This window comes from Mauremys reevesii, linkage group 7, assembly GCF_016161935.1.
Source record: "Mauremys reevesii isolate NIE-2019 linkage group 7, ASM1616193v1, whole genome shotgun sequence".
Taxonomy (NCBI): Eukaryota; Metazoa; Chordata; order Testudines; family Geoemydidae; genus Mauremys; species Mauremys reevesii.
Genome location: NC_052629.1, coordinates 81,944,690 through 81,965,757, shown reverse-complemented (window position 1 = coordinate 81,965,757; position 21,068 = coordinate 81,944,690). Strand labels below are relative to the sequence as shown.

General features: G+C 41.1%; 1 protein-coding gene and 1 long non-coding RNA gene across 7 annotated transcripts in view; both read right to left on the bottom strand.

Annotated features, from left to right (window-relative positions):
- LOC120409396 overlaps positions 1–3,604 on the bottom strand; it is a 91,519-nt gene extending 87,915 nt beyond the window's left edge. The window contains exon 1 of the long non-coding RNA XR_005601282.1: positions 3,479–3,604. This is a non-coding gene — a long non-coding RNA (uncharacterized LOC120409396). The remainder of the gene's footprint in view (positions 1–3,478) is intronic.
- Positions 3,605–9,279: 5,675 nt separating this feature from the next.
- Positions 9,280–21,068, bottom strand: part of POC1A (POC1 centriolar protein A) — a 107,176-nt gene continuing 95,387 nt past the window's right edge. For 2 of the 6 annotated variants that reach the window (XR_005601277.1, XM_039547417.1), the window contains one exon: positions 9,280–9,573. Coding sequence is in view for 3 of the 6 variants with exons in the window: in XM_039547417.1 (XP_039403351.1) it covers positions 9,475–9,573 (99 nt within the window). In the remaining 3 variants the exon portion in view is untranslated. Of the gene's footprint in view, positions 9,574–18,670; positions 18,872–21,068 lie in introns of those variants that run through there. The other 4 variants (XR_005601279.1, XM_039547419.1, XM_039547418.1 and 1 more) reach the window with 3 other exon arrangements.

The following is a 21,068-nucleotide window of genomic DNA, read 5'->3' as shown; positions in this document are numbered from 1 at the left end:
TAAACTTAATTAGGACCACTTTAATTCTGAGTGAGACCGTCCACACTGGTTTTGTGCGGTTTAACTAATTCACTTTACAAATTCACACCATTAGTTACTTTGGATTAATTTCCCTGTGTAGACAAGACCTAACACAGTACAAGCAGGCACAGCTCCAGCTCTCCCAGAACCATTGCTAGAAAGGGATGCATAAAACTCCATTCCCAAAGACTGTTCTAGGGGAGTAGGGGGAAAGCGTTCAGAACCATTCCAAGCAAGTGACTCGGTCACAGCATTGCTACTCTGGTCAGGGACATTGGTGCAGATCTCACTAGCTTTCACTTTCCCTCTGGATCCAGGAAATCCCCCAGGCTGGGGGATCTCATCTCTTCTCCTTTCCACCTCCTAATCCCATTCTCTTTTTTCCACTGTGGGAATCCTTCGAAAACACAGAGTTCCCTCGGGGAAGCCAGGTCTGCGTCTCTAGCAGAAATCCCCCACTTCCCCCCCTCTTTCTAGCCTAAGGTGTTTTATAGATAAAATTACTAGATTAAATCAAATTTATTGATCTCATAGATTAGCTATTATACGCGCACATATCAACCACAACTTAGCCACTATGTTTACTCTTTTTAAACAAAAACTGCCCCTCCTCCCTCGAGATGAGAGAAACAAAGAGGGAGAAACTTATGCTTTCTCAGCAGTTTCTTTCCTTATTCACAGAGGGGATTCTTCTACCAAGGTTCCCAGCTGTACAAATAACTAATGGCTTTACCCCAGCTCCCTGCGCTGGTCAGACTCCTCGGATGGTTTCAGTATTTCAACAAACAGTGTGCATCAAGGCTAATTCCCCACTCTGGCACTTCAAGTGCAGAAGGTGGGGGCCCGCAAGGATTCTAAAAATTTATACTGGGCCACTCCAGGGTTGTATTAAACTCCCAAGGTTGCAGCTTTTCTCTGACCTTGGATTGGTAGATGCTGCCACCACCCAAGTGCAGAACCCCTTTGAGAGCCCAGGAAGGTGCACTTGGGAATTCCTCCCTGGGGGGTACCCTCAAGCTCTTTCACCCCCGCCCCAGGGAAGAGCTAAGAAAAAAAAAAAGGAAATCAGCTGTTTCCACCAGCTAATTAAATAACATGTGCACAAACCTCTTAAGACACAAAAATCCAATTCTGTTCTTAAAAAAGGTAAATGTTATTAATTTAAAAAAAAAGTAAGAAAATACACCTAGGAACTCAGGCTATTGCTAGATTTTAAAAGAGCAACTACAAGGACTAATCAACAAGAATAGCTTTCTTGAGGTCCAGCTTAAAGGTTACAAGCAAAACAAAAGCACCTGGGGTTAGCATAGAGGAATCTAGACATTTCCTGATCTACTTACATATCTGGGGTTTTAAATGAGTAGTTTCTAGGTACGATACTGAAGATTTTTTCATACCTGGCCCAAGCTTCTTACAGCAGAACTGCAGCGCTGTTCACCTCTCCACAGGAGAACAGACAGACAAACAAAAGGGGAGTCTTTTTTCAGTTTTAAAAAGTTCTAGCCTTCCCATTGGCTCTTTTGGCCAGGTGCCGCCTCATTTCCTTTTACCTATGCATCGCAGTGAGACTTTTTAACCCTTTGCAGGTAGAGCAATTAGAGAACAGCTACTAAGAGGGATTTTATAGCTACTGTCTGGCTGGGTGTCCATAAAAGAGAGCTAGCCGCCCCCACCTTCATTTATCACAGCGGGCTGGCTGAGAAATGTTGCAGCAACACTACATCCAGTCACCCAGTCCTGGGCTAGCATGAGGTGGGAATGTCACCCTTTGGAGCATCTAGTATTACATTCTAGGGCAATCCATTTGGCTGATGCACAGAGCACTATTGATGGGCCATGGCTACAGATGCCACTCATTCTTCAAAAGGAAGGAAGGGTTTTTCTGTACTCAGCATCTGGTTTATCGTCCCATCAAGTGTGTTTGGGTCTCAGCACTCCACTGATTGTTCCTTTTTAAGATCTAGTGATCTTATAAATAATAGACTAAAAAAAAAAACAGACAACATACAAGTCAATCTCTCCCCCGGGAAACATTAAACAGGATCTTAAAAAAGGCTTGTGTGGGGAGTGTGGGGGAGAAATCTATCTTTAAGCAAAAGATCAAATGGCATTAAAGCTATTCCTGTAACCGTCTGCTTTAATCAGCTCAACCGTGTTTTGATACAACAATATTTGAACAGGACACCTTTGGGATCTTTAGTCCCTGAATTCTCTGTATTTCACTGCTGCATTCCTCAGACTTCTACATGAAGTTGCAGCAAGTTCACTGGGGTTTAATCCCAATTTCCCATTGAAGGCGAACACCTCTTACAAACACTAAATATCACAATTCCACTGACTGCAATTGTAACATTCTCAGCTCCTCTAGCCTCCTGCTAACCATTCTGCTGGACATCATCTCCCTTGGTCCTTGCATCTGAACTCCTCTTGCCAGCTTTCCCTATTGACTTATCCCCTCGGTGCAGGGATTTTGTTTTGGAGGATCACATTCAGCCTGTGCCCTGCCCAGTGTTGAGTGTAACAGGTAAGACATCTTGTTGTCAGTACTCAGCGGGCTGGAAGCAGCCTGGAGCAGGAATCCAGATTTCTTTTCAGTATGGAAAGGCAGCGTGGTTTAGTGGACAGGACTGATGGGAAGCCAGGAGACCAATGACAATGACCTGCTAGGTGACCTTGAACAGGTCACTTCCCTTCTCTGTGCCTGTTTTTCCCTCACCTTCTGTCCGCTTACACAGTAAGCATTTGGGGCAGGGACGGTGTTACTGTATGCATGTACACACCTGGCACAACAGGGCTGCGATCTCAAATGGGGCATCTGACTGCCTCGCAAACAAAACAATTATGGCCTTTTAAAGTGGCACTGCAGAACTGAGGGGGGTGTTAGGTCTAGGCAGAGAGACCAATACAATATCTTGCTATTCCAAACTCCTCTGTAAGCAGAACGGCCTTCTAGGGCCTAAACTCAAGACCAGACGTTTTCATGCCCAGCTGTGGTAACTGCATTTAAACCCAAGCAGTGTCCCAGGAAGAAGATCCCTTCCCAAAGTGACCCAATACAGCGACCAAGCAAGCCACACGGGGAACAGCTAGTTACTCTCCCATGGCAGAAGAGCAGTGTTGTGTCTATGAATTGTGTCCTTTCCTCTTCACCCTCAAGTGAATGAGAAAGCATTGAAAGGTGGGGCAAAGGGATACATCTCCCTCTTTAATTCAGAATGTGACAACAGGAGCTGAAGATCAGATCAAATGGCCAGAATGCTACAGAGGGGAGGGAAGATACTATTTAGGCTCTACAAGTGGCCCCTTGCCCCACCCCCACACCAACCTCTCTGGGAATCCCAAAGGGTCAGAGGGTGAGAGGGAGCTGGAGAATCCATGGTTAGGCGGAGAGGGGAACGCGACTGAGGGGGAGCCCCTGGATATGGTATCACCTGCCCGCAGGCCCACTGGGACTTACCTGTAGGAGCTGGCTCCTAGCTTGTCAGCAGTCAGTCCCGACAATTCCTGTGTTCCAATGCCCTTGGGGAGGAACTTTGCAGCCTCTGGCGAGGAGATGGGTAAGCAAGGCTCCAGAAGGAAGCTGTGCTGCTGGTGGGAATGAGTAGAGACAGCTTGGAGTGGCTGGACATCTATATGAGCATATCAGTTCTCTGTGGACCTCAGGACATACACAAAGGTCAAGGAATAAAACCCCTGGATAAGGCACAGAAAGGCAACTCCTTCTCTTCCTCAAACCAACCTCTCGGGATCTAGGTAGCTCAAAAGCTTTCCCAAGACTCTTTAGTTGATCTGGCTTTAGGCAGAGATCATACCCACTAGCATTGATCCATGGGACAAAGCTACCAATTTCACCAGCTACATAACAACTGGAGCAGTGACAGGCCAGTTCAAAAGTCACTGGCATGATTTAATCCTTTGACTCTATCCTGGGATTCACAACAGAACCCAATGGCAATAATGAGATTCTTACACTGCCAACGCTTGGCCCCAGTGATCTCCCAAAGCTCTCCATTGAGTCAGCTGTTTACAGCAGGATATCAGCTTGGATCGGTTGGTGTCCTCCACCTTCTCTCCCTAACTCCTGGAAAGTGTCCATATTTAATGAGATGTGGACATTTACTGCTGTCTTTACCAAACGTGTTTTTTTTTTAAATCTAGCGACAGATACCAACAGCTGAAGTAACAAAACTCTTTCTCCAGGGCAAAGAACAGAGTCTCTTGAACCAAGCCCAACCTTGTGGCAAGATTGTACAGTACAACCTTGCATCTTGAGGGGTGAGGAAGGAATTCAGGAGTGAAAGCCAGCTTGATGTCTCTGCAGTTAGCACGTGGCACCTGGCTACACTGATAATGCACTACACAAGTTAACACAGGCAACACCTTGTCCTATTACTGCCTCACCTACATACAGTGGATGACTTCACAGAAAGGTGGGAAGTAGTGACCTTGTCCTCTAACTGGGGTTCCATGGGGATCCTATTCACTGAATGTACAAAGCGAAGTGGTGAGACCACTCAGATTTCCAGAGACCCTTTTCGCTTGCTGTTTCAGCAGAGTGATGGAATTTCCCCCTCCATTAAGAATAAAAATACGGTATCAAGAAAGTCATGCTCCAGGGCAAATTGCAGGAGCATGCACCAAGGCCCATTTTTAGCTTTCCAGTAAAGGCTATGTGTGTGTGACAATGGAAACTTTCCTGAGTGCAGCAGACTAAGTGTTTTCATAGGCCCACGCTGGGGGAAGTCTGAATGGAACAGCTCCCAGACAGCTGTTAAGAAAATACTCACCGAGGGAGTGTAGAAGGGAAGTGAAGCAATGCTAAATCTCATCCAGGCAGCTATTCTGCAACTTCTGGAATTAACCCTTCCAGCAGGCAAACCAGCATTACTACCAAAAGATGCTGCCCTTCCTCCACTGTGCTGAAGGCTTGCAAAATGATTTAGACCTGCTGCTTATTTGCCATTTTCAGAAACACACACTGATGTGGCCTGCTAACAGTTTAGCCATACCAAGAGTCACTGTGCTCTTCACTGAAGCTGCATTAACAACGTGAAAGTGAATTATTGGCTGTGTGAAAAATGCCCGCAAGGAGTAGAAATGGCAAGGGGCGCAGAAGCGATTGGATTCTGGACACTACTCACCATGCTAATTTAGCCTGGTTGTTTTTGTGACGATGTAAGATCCATGGGATTCCCAGCATGCACTGCACTACTGGAGAGGAGGATGTTTATGTCCTAAGTGATGTACGGAGCATAAAGTAGTTCGGAGTGCTGCTAGGGAAAGGCCCCATCATTTAGTGTACATCCAGAGTACAACTGTCTCCAAAACATTCCAGTCTGAAAAATCCTAAGTGACAGGAGCCAGTCATTCAAGCCAAGGTAAAGCGAATGCCAGAGAGGTGGGAAATTTGTAACTACACACTGATGGCTTAATTTGCTGCTGTTAGAAAGATGAACCAAAGTACGCTAAAAATCTACTTGAACAGAATATTGGTTCTCCCCCCCCCTTTAACAAACATACTGTATTCTATAGAGCTCAAAGCACATTACAAAAGTTGTGTCATTATCCCTATTTTAGAGACTGGGAAACTGAGTCACAGAGATAATGAGATTCCCCCATGATGACCGTTTCATTTTAGAGCTGGAAACAGAACCCAGACTTCATGGCTCACAGTCCAGCATGCTATCGACAGTACCAAGCTGGCTCCACGCGAGACAGATGTTGGTTGGGTTCTGGTTTTTCCCCCAACACCTGGATTCATGTGAGCCATCCATGTTCTTCACTTCAAATCAGTGCTGTGTGGAACAAAGGTAACAGAATAAATCATCCCGTTGGAAATGCACTTGGCATAGGGTGACTTTTTCTAAAACCTGGAGAAAAATTGCACCTCTGCCTTCTTAGCACCACAAAGTGGCTATTTCAAGATGCTTAGGCTTTGAAAAGCAGTTTAATTTTAATGCAGATGTAACTTTTTTTTTCATTATTAAAAGACCAAGAAAATGTGTGATTTGTACCACCAGACTGGTAAGGACAAGCACAGCTTCTCCATAGTGCTGAGTTTAATCTTATTTTTAGTTAGCTGACGGATGTCTGGTTATGACACTGCAGCTAGAGGTAATTTCTGCTGGGCACCCAGCCTCTAACCCAGAACAATCAGCATCATAGTGCTCTGTGCTTTTACCTACTTAGTTATGAGCTAAACTGTGGAATTGGCTTTCCAATTCCAGCTCCCAGACAGGAAGGAAAGTGGGCAGTGCTTGAAGATTCTTGCGTTTTCACAGATCATGCTTATGTTTAACATGCTCCATACCCAAAACAGCCAAAAATCCATTTGCTGCAGCCTTCAGGCATATGTAGCTCCCCTAGGGACCAATCTCGGCACAAAGAACTGTTGCTAAAAGTTTAGTGAGGTCATATGTCTGGCAAACTTAATGCCAACAAATTAAACTACTTTTTTAAGAACTTGGCTTAGGGTTTGCCTTGGAGATCCAAACCAAAATCCTTAACCCCTGGTTGTCCTCCCAGGAGTCACCCAGAGCAAAATCAGCAAAACCGAGCCTTTTTCAGACTGTATAGATGTACATTTTGGAATAAAATTACAATCCATCCCCCCCCTCACTCATCTATTCAATTGCTTCCTGAAGTAGTAGTTTTGCAAAATGGTCATTGCAGATTGTCCAGTGCCATGAAAATGAGCAATTTAAAAGCATGAGATTTAAATCATTCGGGGGGGGGGGGAGTATTTTGTTCTAGGTTCTGTTAAGATACTTTGTCAGTCTTTCTGAGATCACAGAAACCTGGAGCTACATTAGTAACATGAAATGTGGAATTTCCAAAACCGCCTACGTGAATTAAGAGGGCAATTCTCATTGAAGATCCATGGCACTTGTGTTCCTAACTTGAGAATACAACCTCTAATGCTCAGGAGAATAACCAGAAATGTATTGATCCCACCTACCTATATACACACAAATGAGTATCTTTGAAATTAGTTCACCTTAAAAACTAAAAGGAAAAGGATCTACATTGAATGTTATACCCAAATTGCTTTTATTGAAAGCTTCCATCAAAAATACTACACAAAATGCTTACATCTCCAAGACGTTAATATATTTACACTATTAAGAGCAATACAAAACATTGTTTGATAAAGTTTTAGATGAGAAGCACTTAAGAGAATCAAGAAACTGGAGAAAATTGAAATTTAACTTAACTAAAGAGCGTTCCAAGACATTTCGATTCAATTGACAAGATCCAATTACAAGTTCTCATTCCATGAAACCACTTTTTATTTTAATCATTTCTGCCAGTCAAATTAGATCAGTTTAGGGATAGCCCTCCTCCTTTAAAAGCAGATTTTCATTTTTTTAAAAAAAAATTCTTTCTCCATCAATGAAAATGATGTAATGACTTCAAAACAGAAGGCCACTGAAAGTTTCTAGAAAAAGCATTTAAAAAAATGGCTGTTAGGGGAAAAAAATATCACTGTATCGATTCCAGTAGATGAATCTAAGTGAAAATAATGATTTCTCAGATTCACAGCTTGGAAATGGAGAAAATAAGCATTCTTAGTCTGTGGTTATGCAGAAAGAGATTCAAATTCATCAACCAAAGATGCTTGGAAATAAAACAAAACCACTGGCTGCTTGCAAACCAAAAGGAGTGAAATCTATTATGTAGCTCCAGCTAGAAGGAGTTGGAGATGTGGGAAGCACTTGCATAGGAGGAGATAAGGAACTTTCTGGTGCTGGGAGAGACAATGAAAAGAGTTTTATCCTGGTGGAAATAAGCATCTCTCAGTCAGATTTAACAAGGTTTCAATAGAATTCAGGGGGACACAGCCTTCCACAGAAACAGGTGCAAGAAAAGGGCTAGTTTTGCATAGCCCTGTGTGAAGACAGACATGCCAGCCAGGCCTCAGGCAAACTTCCATAATGCCCAGAGGATTTGGAAGCTATGTGGGAGAGGAATGAGGCCAGGAGTCAGTGCAACTGAAAGGGTCAGAAATGCAGCAGCTAGGAGGATTTCAGCAACCAAGTGATGCTGGGGCTTCTGCAGCCGCTTTCTCAAGGTGGGTAGGTAGTAGTGACACAGCAAGCAGTTACGTCGGGGGAGGTCATGGGTGACTGCTGGGAGGAGTATTAGCAAAGGTTCCTGTGCAGTCACATACTAGACACATGCATAGAGCCCTGACCGTAGAGTCTCTGGGGGGAAAATATCAATGTGAACTGAAGTGCCATTCCAGCTATAAAATATCAAGATAAAATTGATTTGAGACAGTCAGAAAAAGTAAAAGGCTGCGCTAGCAGTTCTGCTATTTATCCTCCTCCCCACAACTCCCTTAAAAAAATGAATCAAGATTTATTAAGGAGAATGTTCCTTGGGACCATATTGTTTCTTACTAGCTAGTGCATCTCATCTCACCTTAGGCCCTGCTATTTTCACTCTCTATACACTGCATAAGAGATGAGTAGATCCCACATACTACTATATCCTTTGTGCAAAGGACATTCAGATTCGCTCTTCATCAAATTCCCTAGGAGCCATTTGGGACTTGGGTGATGCAGAACCTTCTAGAAGCATGAGTCACATTCTCTGCTTGATGCTTGCTACAGTTTTAGAATAGAAGTACACGGCCACCATTTGGTCATTCTTTTCCTGTGAGCAAACCCCCCAGCACGCACGCAGACACCTCAACTATAGATCAGCAAATCTGGTACAGCACTTTCCAGATGCTTCACATTCCCCAGATGCTCAGATTAACTAGTTTAACTCAGCAGCAGCTCCGAGAAGTTAGGCTCTTCCCTTCCCCTACATTCCACGTACACTTGTGCTCTCAACAGAGCTGGCGCTAGGCATAAGCAGACTTTGGGTTTGTACACACTAGTGCTTACTTCGGTATAATTTGTGTCACTCAGGGGTGTGAATAAGCCACACCCCTGAGTGACCTAAGCTACTGCTGCACAGGGAGGTCTACTAATGATGCCGATGGGAGAGCTCTCCCCTGTTGGCATACAGCATCTGCTCTAGCAGCGCTACCACGGCGCACCTACAGGCATACAGCTGTGCTGCTGGAGCGATTCTAGTACAGACTAGTGCTAAGTAATTGCTTAGGGTCCCGAGCAACTCATAGGGGCCCCCTATTCACGTTTTATTATGTATTGTGGAGACAAAAAATATTCCTGCTTAGGGCCCCCCATAGGCTAGCACTGCCTCTGCTCAATGGGGATTTAACTCAAAGGATCACAAGTTGTTAGCTGTGTTTAGTGAAATAAGAGAATTTTATTCTTACAGTAACAAAAAAGTGTATTTACAGATGCCATTGGCTGTACATTTTATTTTAATAAAATAAGTGATTCCATCTGTTAAAAATGATTCACCCAAAGTATTAGAAACACACAAACAACCCCCCAAGCCTCCAGACAACTCCAGCTTGGTCAGCCCGTCATGGAATCAATTCCCTTTACTGTGCATGAGCTTCTGCTGATTCTCAAGACACTCCTTCAGCTTGTCTTCAGTCAGTGTCAGTCTCTGCTCTAGAATGGAAACAGTCTGCAAAGGGAAATAATAAAATAAAGGGTGCTGCTGAGTGATATATGAAGATAAGCCACATGCTGTACGTTTACTGCTTAGCACAGCTGCTAAATATAACGTATCACAAGCTATTCCAGGGCTATTCTCCGCAATCAGAATTTCCAAAGAGGCTTCAAGCTCAGCAACTTCTATGGAGGATAATGGGAGCTGCCGAGCTCAGTTGAAAATCTGGCCCTCGTTATGGGTGTTGAGCAATTTCAAAGCATGGGCCCAGATTTCCTCTTCACTCCCTCCCTCCTTTTGGTGGAGTGCTGTCTCCTTTGACATATAGGCCAAATACCAGAGAGCTCATGTAATAGGTGTACACTTTAAAACCCTGACATTCAGGTGTTTTGAGTAGTTATTCCCTTTTTTGGCCTGTTGTCTTTGATTTCATGTCTTAGTTCCAATTCTTTTCTCCTTTCCTGATTGCTGTGTCAGTTAGCTTAGAGATGGGCTGCTGATTTATGACAAACAAACAGACCAGAAATTAAATGATAAGCAAAAAATCTCAACAAGTCTAGAGTAGGCACAATTGCAAAAACAATGGTAAATATTCTTAGATATGCTCTGTGACATTACACTCCATATTCTTAATGAAATATGCTTATGATATGGATATGACATAACTGATATACTTTATGTAAGATATCATGGGAAAGGTTATGATTTACTGAATGTGATTATCCAATCTGTATGCCTGTATCATTTCTGTATCTGAAGTTAGGAATATTGACTATCTGTATTTCAAATGTGTTACTTTGAGTGTCATCCCCAACTAGCCCTTCAGGTACAACAATGGAAAAGCCACACAGGACTAATGGGCTGTTAGCAAAGACAATGGTCTTTGAAAGGGCTTAGTCTTCCTGTGGACACTCCAGACAGCCTCGGAGTAATGGCTGCCACAGCCCTGCAGAGACATGGGTCTGGGCCACCTGGTACTGGACCCACATCTTGGAATGCCAGTGTTCTTCCACAGGGAGACAAAGGTTTCCCACCATACACAAGAGCTATATACGGCAGGGGAGTGACATCATCATGGTTCTCCTCTTCCTCCCCACCCAAAGAGACACTGAAAAACACCTGGGAGCAAGAACTGAACTGAGGGGAGAAGGCTTGAACCCAGGCTGGGAAGGCGTCCAGTCTGTGAGTAGAAATACCTGAAGTCTCAAGCTGCAGGCCAGTGCAGCTGCCTTTCAAGACTTTCTGAAATCTACCTGTGACAATATTTAGGGTGAGAAATTATATTTTGTAACCTGTTTCTTTAGTGAATTAAACTTAGTTTGCGTGTTTTGTTTTATTTGCTTAGTAATCTGTTTTGTTCTGTTTGCTACCCCTTTAACCACTTAAAATCTGCCTTTTATAGTTAATAAAATTTGTTTTGTTTATTATTAAACCCAGTTTCTGTAATTTCTAACTGGGGGGGGCAAGTTGTAGTACATATCTTCCTCCACATTGAGGGAGGAGGCAAATTTATTAGCTTGCGTTGTATAGATTTCTCCACAGCGCACTACAATATACCTTTGGGTCTGCACTCCAAGGGAGGTGGACACCTGAGTGCTGGGGCTTCCCAGAGCTGATCTCAGTGTCTGTCGTTTTGCAGTTGGGTGTGGCCCTCCCTGTGTGTGTGCTAGAGACGACTTAATAGCCTGGCTCAGTAGAATAGGGTAAAGGGGGCCCAGGCTGGCAGAATAGGTGGGCTCAGTGGTATCCCAGCACAACAGGTGGCATCTTAAAGCATCACATGCTTATTTTAAGATTGTATTTGTTCCCTCTAAAGAGAATGATTAATGCCTTATAAATACGATCACCACTAGCTCTTTCTCATAGCTCTAAAATCTAGATACAGACATGCAAAGTATGCAGGAAGCATATTTTAAATTACATGGAGATAAAATTTTCTGCTGGAAGTCATTTATCGATTACTTTGAAGTAATCAAGGATAGTCAGCAAGGTAAAAGTGCATTTCAAGGACACTGGAGCAGTTGGTAATATTGAAACATTAGATAGAGAAAGCATTAAATATAATTAATCAATATTTAATCACTAAAACACAATAATTTCACATATTTTTTTACTAGGGCTGTCAACTAATCCCAGTTAAGTCACACGATTAACAAAAAAATTAATCGCAATTAATCGCAGTTTTAATCGCACTGTTAAACAATAGAATACCAATTGAAATTTATTAAATATTTTGGATGTTTTTCTACATTTTCATATATATTGTATTCTGTGTTGTAATTTAAATCAAACTGTATATTTTTTTATTACAAATATTTGCACTGTAAAAATGAAAAACAAAAGAAATAGTATTTTTCAATTCATTTCTTACAAGTACTGTAGTGCAATCTCTTTGTTGGGAAAGTGCAATTTACAAATGTAGATTTTTTTTGTTGTTGTTACATAACTGCACTCAAAAACAACAACAACAAATGTAGGCTCTGAAATTTTACAAGTCCACTCAGTCCTACTTCTTGTTCAGCCAATTGCTAAGACAGACAAGTTTGTTTGCATTTACAGGGGGAGGGATAGCTCAGTGGTTTGAGCGTTGGCCTACTAAACCCAGCATTGTGAGCTCAATCCTTGAGGGGGCCATTTAGGGAACTGGGATAAAAATCTGTCTAGGGATTGGTCTTGCTTTGAGCAGGGGGTTAGACTAAATGACCTTCTGAGGTCCCTTCCTTCTATGATCCTACAGGAGATAATGCTGTCCGCTTATAGATGCATAGACTTTAAGGTCAGAAGGGACCATTATGATCATCTAGTCTGACCTCCTGCACAACGTAGGTCACAGAATCTCACCCATCCACTTCAATAACAAACCTCTAACCTATGTCTGAGTTATTGAAGTCCTCAAAATTGTGGTTTGAAGACCTCAAGCTTCAGAGAATCCTCCAGCAAGTGACTCGTGCCCCATGCTGCAGAGGAAGGTGAAAAACCTCCAGGGCCTCTGTCAATCTGCCCTGGAGGAAAATTCCTTCCCAACCCCAAATATGGCAATCTTCTTATTTATGTCACCAGAAAGTAAGAGCAGGCACGTTTGTAGCCAGCACTGCAAGGTATTTACGTGCCAGATGTGCTAAACATTCGTATGCCCCTTCATGCTTCAGCCACCATTCCAGAGGACATGCTTCCATGCTGATGACGCTCATTAAAAAAAATAATGTGTTAATTAAATTTGTGACTGAACTCCTTGAGGGAGAATTGTATGTCTCCTGCTCTGTTTTACCCACATTCAGCCATATATTTCGTATTATAGCAGCCTCGAATGATGACCCAGCACATGTTCATTTTAAGGACACTTTCACAGCAGATTTCACAAAACACAAAGAAGGTACCAATGTGAGATAGCTATCTAAAGATAGCTACAGCACTCGAGCGAAGATTTAAGGATCTGAAGTGCTTCCAAAATCTGAGAGGGACAAGGTGTGAAACCTGCTTTCAGAAGTCTTAAAAGAGCAACACTCTGATGCGGAAACTACAGAACCCTAGCCACCAAAAACGAAAATCAACTTTCTGCTGGTGTCATCTGATTCAGATGACGAAAATGAGCATGCATCAATTCGCACTGCTTTGGATAGTTATGGAGCAGAACCCATCATCAGCATGGACACATGCCCACTGGAAAGGTGGTTGAAGCATGAAGGGACATATGAATCTTTAGTGCATCTGGCATGTAAATATCTTGCGACGCCAGCTACAACAGTGCCATCAGAATGCCTGTTTTCACTTTCAGGTAACATTTTAAACAAGAGGCGGGCAGCATTATGTCCTGAAAATGTAAACAGACTTGTTTGTCTGAGCAATTGGCTGAAGAAGTAGGACTGAGTGGACTTGCAGGTTCTAAAATGTACACTGGTTTATTTTTCAATGCAAGTTTTTTTGTACATAATTCTACATTTGTAATTTCAACTTTCATGATAAAGAGGTTGCACAACAGTACTTGCATTAGGCAAATTGAAAAAATACTCTTGGTTTTTTTACAGTGCAAATACTTGTAATCAAAAATAAATATAAAGTGAGAACTTTGCATTCTGTGTTGTAATTTAAACCAATACACTTGAAAATGTAGAAAACATCCAAAAATATGTAAGTAAATGGTATTCTACTATTGTTTAACAGTGCGATTAATCGCACAATTAATTGTGATTAATTTTTTGAAATCGCTTGACAGCCCTAATTTTTACTTTATCAGTTAAAAGCTAAAATGAGCTCTGTTATAAACACTGATAAAACACTCCTCACACAAATGAAACTGGTGTTTATCCAATAAACACTAGAAAAACACGAGAAATGGTTATTAGTATCCAGGGCCTTCTCTACACAGAGCAGTAATGCAGACCATCAGCAGGTTGGGGGGTGATTTCTAAAATTAGTAATTCTATTGGCTACTGACTCCTCAATAAACACAGCAGCAGATCTAGACACGAGAGGAACACCACACATCCCCCTGGATAGTTGGGAAGTGGAATCAGTCTAGCCAGATGACTGGTCAATCCAGCAATCTGTTTTGGCCTGGGTCTGAGGGTGAAATAGATAAAAATATAGATCAAAGACTTAATGCCAGGGACAAGCACAGCTCCACTAAGACATCTACAGGTGGATGCTATGGACATTGTTGGAATTATTTTCCTTACTCCCTCATCGTTAAATATTTTACAGTACAGAATCTGTATTTTTTTTAATTGAGATTTGAAGAGTTTACAGCTTGATCTTTTAACTTGAGGAGTCTTTGAAATAACAAATACAATTTGGATGAAACTTGTTTGGTGGTTTTATAAGCGGAAGCTAGTATTTTGGACACAGTTTGGAACATGTTACCTTAGAAATATTTGGCAGAGCATTAGCATGTATTGTATCAAATAGAAAAAGAGCTACTATTCCTACCTCTTAAGATTTTATTTTAAATCACACACATTAATTTATAAAGATATGTTTTCATTCTAGCAAAAGAATCTATCAGAACAGGACACAATGGCAAAAATCTTTTAGTGGAAAAGGAATTAAAGGCATCCTAATAACTTAATTTTAGATACGAGGATTTTCAAACCAAAAAGCACAAAGGGGACACTGGAATGATTACATTTTGGCATTATGAATACGTTATTTCATTTTCTTCAGTTTTCATAATCTCATAATGATGCTATCAGTATAATAAGGCCAACACAGATTTCTAGACCTAATGTATGAAACAATCCAAGTCCCACAGAATAGTTTGTGATCCATATCCATGCCACTGTTCCTGGTAGTATTTGCCATATGAAAAGCAGTGCTGAAGCACCACAATATTGTACTGACAAACATCAGAATATAGACTTAGACTCATAGACTTTACGGTCAGAAGGGACCATCATGAACTTCTAGTCTGACCCTCTGCACACTGCAGCCACAGAACCTAATCCACTCACTCCTGTAATAAACCCCTAACCTCTGGCTAAGTTAGTGAAGTCCTCGAATCATGATTTAAAGACTTCAAGTTACAGAGACTCCACTATTTACACTAGTTTAAACCTGCATGTGACCCGTGCCTCGTGGTGCAGAGCAAAGTGAACCCCTTCAAATTATGGCTGAAGTTTTAGGGTGTAATACTCCTCACAAGGCCCTCACAATTCTCATGGACACTTATGACAAACATGGCCAAACTGCACTGGTGTTAATCGTGATGTATTTATCTGAATCATACATTTATTGTTGAGATTAAGGAGTTACCTGGAAGTATCTACCTGAGCAAGGCCTGCTTCGAGATATTATTTAGGCTTGTTAATGCTATATTGGAGTAGCTAAAGCCTTTCACACAAGTCCCTAGGGGAAGACTGATACATTCCAAACTAATCAAAGAAAGGAAAGAAAAAATACAAAGTAACTCAAAGCCCCAAAGCCCTGAGGGCTTTTTCATAATTACACCAAGAAAAATGGGCTTCAGAAAACTAAGATGGGGTGGGCCACATGATTCAATGTCATCAAAACAATGCATGCTGGATTATAGCAAGGTAAACTCTGAAGGGAACTGCATATTGAAGGACTGTAGTCTGTAGTGTCATTTTTAACCAAAGTGGCAACATGAGAGTTTGCTTAATTATTCTTTATTGCATTTAAGACACGATCATTTTTAGAGCACTTTAACGGTTAGATTATCTTATTATATTATATTGGAGTTTTATTTAAGGACACTGCATGGGATATTTAAAGATGGAAGCTGTTCTTTAACTTTGATTTTTGGTCTCCTCCCCCGTGTGTTATTTGGTGACCTTTCAGATGTTTACACTGTTTTATAGTATATAGAGAAATATATACAATATACTCCTAAAATTATCTACTTTAGTTTAGCCACAAATATATACTGAATATGCATAGCTAAATATAGTTCACAGTGATCTAAACACTGATACTGTCACAGTAGCTCTGCAGAATTAGTCATTTTAAAGGCATTCAAACCACTTTAAACATATTTAGTCTATCAGATTTCTTCTTCAGCGGACATGGACAACAGCCCAGGTTTAAAGTAATAGCTTCTAGAAGCCAAAGTCCCAGTCCTGCAAGATGCTGTGCACCTCGGGCCTAATCCAAAGCCCACTGAAGTCAATGGAAAGATTCCCATTGACTGCAGTGGGGGATTGCATCAGGCCATTTCTGAGAGAGCTCCTTCTCATTGAAGGCCAATAGAAGCTGAAGGTCCTCAGCAGCCCAAGGGAAGTGCTCAGCACAGGAGCAGATCTTTGGATTGTATCGTTCAGTGATACTACAGTGAAACATGAGGAGCATAAAGGTGGTATTTAAGCAGTTTTAGAAGGAAAAAACCTTCCACATTTCCAGATTATAAAGGACTCAAAACAAGCATATTTCAGAGAGTTGCTTTCAGCAAACAGTAGCTACAAGAAAATAATGCAGAGCACTATCCTGCAAAGAAATGAAATATCCTGAATGAGTCAGAGCTCAAAGCTATTGTATCATCAAAAGGGAGGACTGAGAATATGAAAAATAGTATCTTGGTCCTCTAGATGAGGTTAAGATGTCAAAAAGCAACAGTTCCTCCAGTATTTCAGAGGTTTTTCAGACTGAAATGTTTCTAAAGAAATCAAATAAGGAACACAGCATTGGAATCAAAACTGAGTCATTTAATATGTTCTAAAAGCCTCTCTTCTGATCTCTATTATCCACTGGTGTGTTTGTGTAGTGACAGAGGCACAAGAGCCAAAATTTGCAACTATTTAAAGTCATCAGTGAATTTTACTGAACCACTTGCTTGTTCTACACTTAATGCATCTCAGAGAAGGGAAGGGCCATTTCATTCCTTTGCATTATGTGTTTTGAATAACATTTATGAATGTAAGCACAATAATGATTTTGCTTTACTTATTTTAGACTACATACTTTATTTTGAAGACCACTTTCAGTTTGAATTCAACTCATTCTCCCCCGACCCCAACTGCATTTTTATACTAGTGAATTTCATTTAAAAACTCACCCCTGCTACAATCACTTCCGGAATAAGTGAAATGATCTTTTAATCTCACACAACCTAGATGGTCCTGAGTTCCTGGTGGAGATTATCTCAGGGCTTTAGGAACTCTTCTAAATTTAACTGTGTTGTTTTTCCCCTGGCTTTAATGCAGGATTAGTTTGGATGCATATGAAACTCCGTTTCCTGTGGGTGGATTCTCTCAGCAATTTATGAATTTTTATGATAACCTGATTCTGAACTCGGTTTTCATTTGGAATAGACACATCTTTCTTCCCACACAAAACAGAAGCTATTTCTCCCAGCAAGTGCCCACTGTGTACTAGTGTTACATATATTTGTCCTACTGATAATGGCAACTCCAGGTGTTTGTGATAATGGCAAAGTATATTAACCTTGCATGCTAATCATTCCAAATTAAGTTTTCCCATTACAGCTGAGATAGTCATTCACTGACCTTCTGCTCTTACAGAGGAATACTTGAGCTGTCAGTGCAGCTAAGAAAGAGTGTGAGATAGCACACTTTAACACATATTTGAATACCAGCTTTGCTCTAGTTACATCAAACATATCCTAGAGCAAACGGGTTTTGAATGAAAAAGCTACCCAAAAGAAAACATCTTTGTTGCCTCATAAAAATGTTATGAGAATATTCATTCCAACTCCTCATCTGGACACATTTGGTATGACTACACTGCAATTAAACACCAGTGGCTGGTCCATATCAACTGACTTGGGCTCAGGAGGCTCAGACTACTGTGCTGTTTAACTGCGGTGTAGTTGCTTAGTGCAGCCCAGGCTTGGGACCCTCCCGACTCCACCCCGGACAGGGTCCCACAGCCCATGCTCCAGCCCAAGCTTGAACATCTCCACCGCAATTAAACAAATCCATTGCCTACGCCCCTCGAGCCCAAGTCAGCTGATGCAGGCCAGCTGTGGGTGTTTAATGCAGCATAAATGTACCCATTGAATTGAGTGCTGCATCTTTAAGTTTAGCCCATTTCTGAGAACAGCAAAGATATGAATTTCATGCTGCTACTCAGGAAAATGAAGCCTAAAGTTTTTAACTTTTTATCTTTGCAGGTCAAATCTAGGATAACACTCATATTTAAGAGATATATTATATATATATATATATATATATATATATATATATATTATATATATATATATATATATTAACTAGAATCACTTCTAGTTTTGATTTACTTTGCAAATATTTTTGTATTTTGTGTGTGTGTGTGTGTGTGTGTGTGTGTATACACACACAAAAATACAAAAATATTTGCAAAGTAAATCAAAACTAGAAGTGATTCTAGTTAATATTCTAAATACATAATTCTTGCTTACATGTCATCTTAAAATCACTTCATTTACTAAGTGAACAAAGGAAGATGGAGTAACATTTACTCTCATGTAAAAATATACAATATTGGTTAAAAACATTTGCACAAACCAAGAGTAAAACATCATAACATGATGCTAACGGGCATAACAAGAAGCATCATCATGGACATTAGCTACATCAAATTCACCTACTGTGTCATTGCTAAAAGTGGTATGCAGCAGCCACTAGTCCCTTCTCATACAGCTTTCTAGAGTTAGTTAACGTACTTCACTGAAGAATCAACCCCGCTTCAGTACGTCCAGTTGGGCAGGCCATAGCATCTCTACAGCTTCATCACTTCTACTTCCAGCTGGCATCTGGCAGGAAGAGGCCTCTTAGTAGAATCAAAACAGTCCTACTGTCTCATAAGTAGACAGCACTCCACTTCTTCGTTACAGCTGCTCTCGGTGGAGGGACGGTACTGACAACTGGTGAGCAGACAACGTAACTTCACAAATTTGCAACATGGACCAAAGAACTGTGCGTTGGCCGCAGCACAGTTCTCAACTTTCAGATGACAATGTTCAACTGGTTCCCTAGTACAAATGATCTCTCAGCATTGCGAAGTCATGAAAAATCATCTTTTCTCCCCCCGTAAAATACTATTTAGGATATAACATTATAAATCATTTAAGTGATGGGCTAAGTAAAAAAAGACATTAGAAGGGGGCAGGGATAGCTCAGTGGTTTGAGCATTGGCATGCTAAACCCAGGATTGAGAGTTCAATCCTTGAGGGGTCCATCTGGGGCAAAATCACTACTTGGTCCTGCTAGTGAAGGCAGGGGACTGGACTCGATGACCTTCAAGGTCCCTTCCAGTTCTATGAGATAGGTATATCTCTATATGTTTAAAAAATGAATAGGAGATCAATGTGATGTTTGCAAAATTTCCAACCAAAGTAGTTTATCACAACTACAGTGTGTTCCCCACATTATGTTAATTAAAAGGTTAGAGCTGAGTAAATTCAATGAGAACAAAAGAACATCATGATCACAGTTTTACTCCAACCTTCTCAAGATAGTATATTAGAAATATACTAACGCTCCCTCGATGCTAAACAATTAAAATGCCTGGGAAAACTGGGACAAATGTGCAAATATATAGCATGTGGAAATATCACAGCAGACGCCTGTCTTGTTTTCTTAAATGCGTGGTTCCGCTTATGAATGTAAAGCTTTTCTAACTGGTGCTATTCAGGCACATTAATTAAACGGTTCATTGTAAGATACCAGTAAGAGACAGCTAACATACTCCTGGTCTTTTTCCAAGCAGACCCTTTGTGTACCTTTAATTTTACGGAGACACCAGAATTTTTTTTAAGAACCACTTGAAATGCAGTGGCATTTATATATTTTAGAGAGAGAAGCCTTTTATATCTGGAATCTGAATTCAAACATGCAGCAACAGTCAAGAGGTAGATCGACACTTCACTAGGCAATGGGCAGCATGCAGATGAGTTGCCACCAGAGCAGCTCAGGAAGAAGACTGGTACTCAGAGTCACAATCTCCTTCCCAGTTTACTCTTGCTCTGGATGGAGGGCATTGCCTCAGGGCTACATCCAGCACAGGTCATGTTACCTGGTTACCAAGGCTTCTCCCAGTCCCCAACCACCTGTGTGAAAAAGTAGTAGTGGTGGCTTTGCAGAGCCTACTTCCTCAAGTGTTGTAATCCATGGTCCATGTAGCCTGCACAAGACAGGAAGAGGCATTTTACACCCCTTTACTCCCTTGCATGGATCCAGAGAGCTACTGATGATCTAGGGCCAAGGCCTCAGGGAATGGTAAATTTAACCAAACTCTAATAACATGGTTAGTTATGTCCTCCAGACTTGCAATGATAAAACTCCACAATCCTTTGGAGCGCCTGACTCCACAGAAGCACAAATTCAGTCCTTTCTGGCCTCCTATTCTCCACACATGCCTCTCCTCTCGGTAATAAGAGTAATTATTTCTACTGTTCCCACCTGCAGCACTCTGAAGTCTTAGTTGTTTTTGTCTTGTCTCATTCAGCCAAAGTCACACACTCTAAGGGGTACAATACCATCATAGTGCTTGCAAAGTTATGGAATTGTTTAATATCATTAAATGCACAAATCACCTCTCACATAAGTATACTGGGTGCAGCTAAGGATACAGACAGTGTCAAGTGAAAATTAAAACATTAACATTAAATTATTTTAGTGTTATTCTGGTGTCGGTACAGCTTGGAAAACTTTTTCCCTAAATGCAGCTATTTTTACCATCTTTTCAGACTTCATTTCCAACTTTATCCTATGTTCTAATTTATTCCTCCTCCACTCCTCTCCCTGCTAGGTCTAAAATAACATTTGGAATTTCTGAAGTTACTGAACCTCTTTTTAAAAGGTATGTTTGCATTGCATAGATCTATTTTAAACCTCACATATAGTGTTTACTACAGTATTTTTCCTCCTATAAAAACACCTGTACAGTAGAAATAGAGCCCATTACACAACAATTAGAATTGTGTATCAGAATACATAATGAAAGAAAGAATGCATTCCAATCCTACTACTGGTGGGATACTGTATGAACTACTAATTTCCATTTTATTCATGTGTACAACATTGGAGATGCTAACCAGAACGGTTTGAAATAGATCAGCA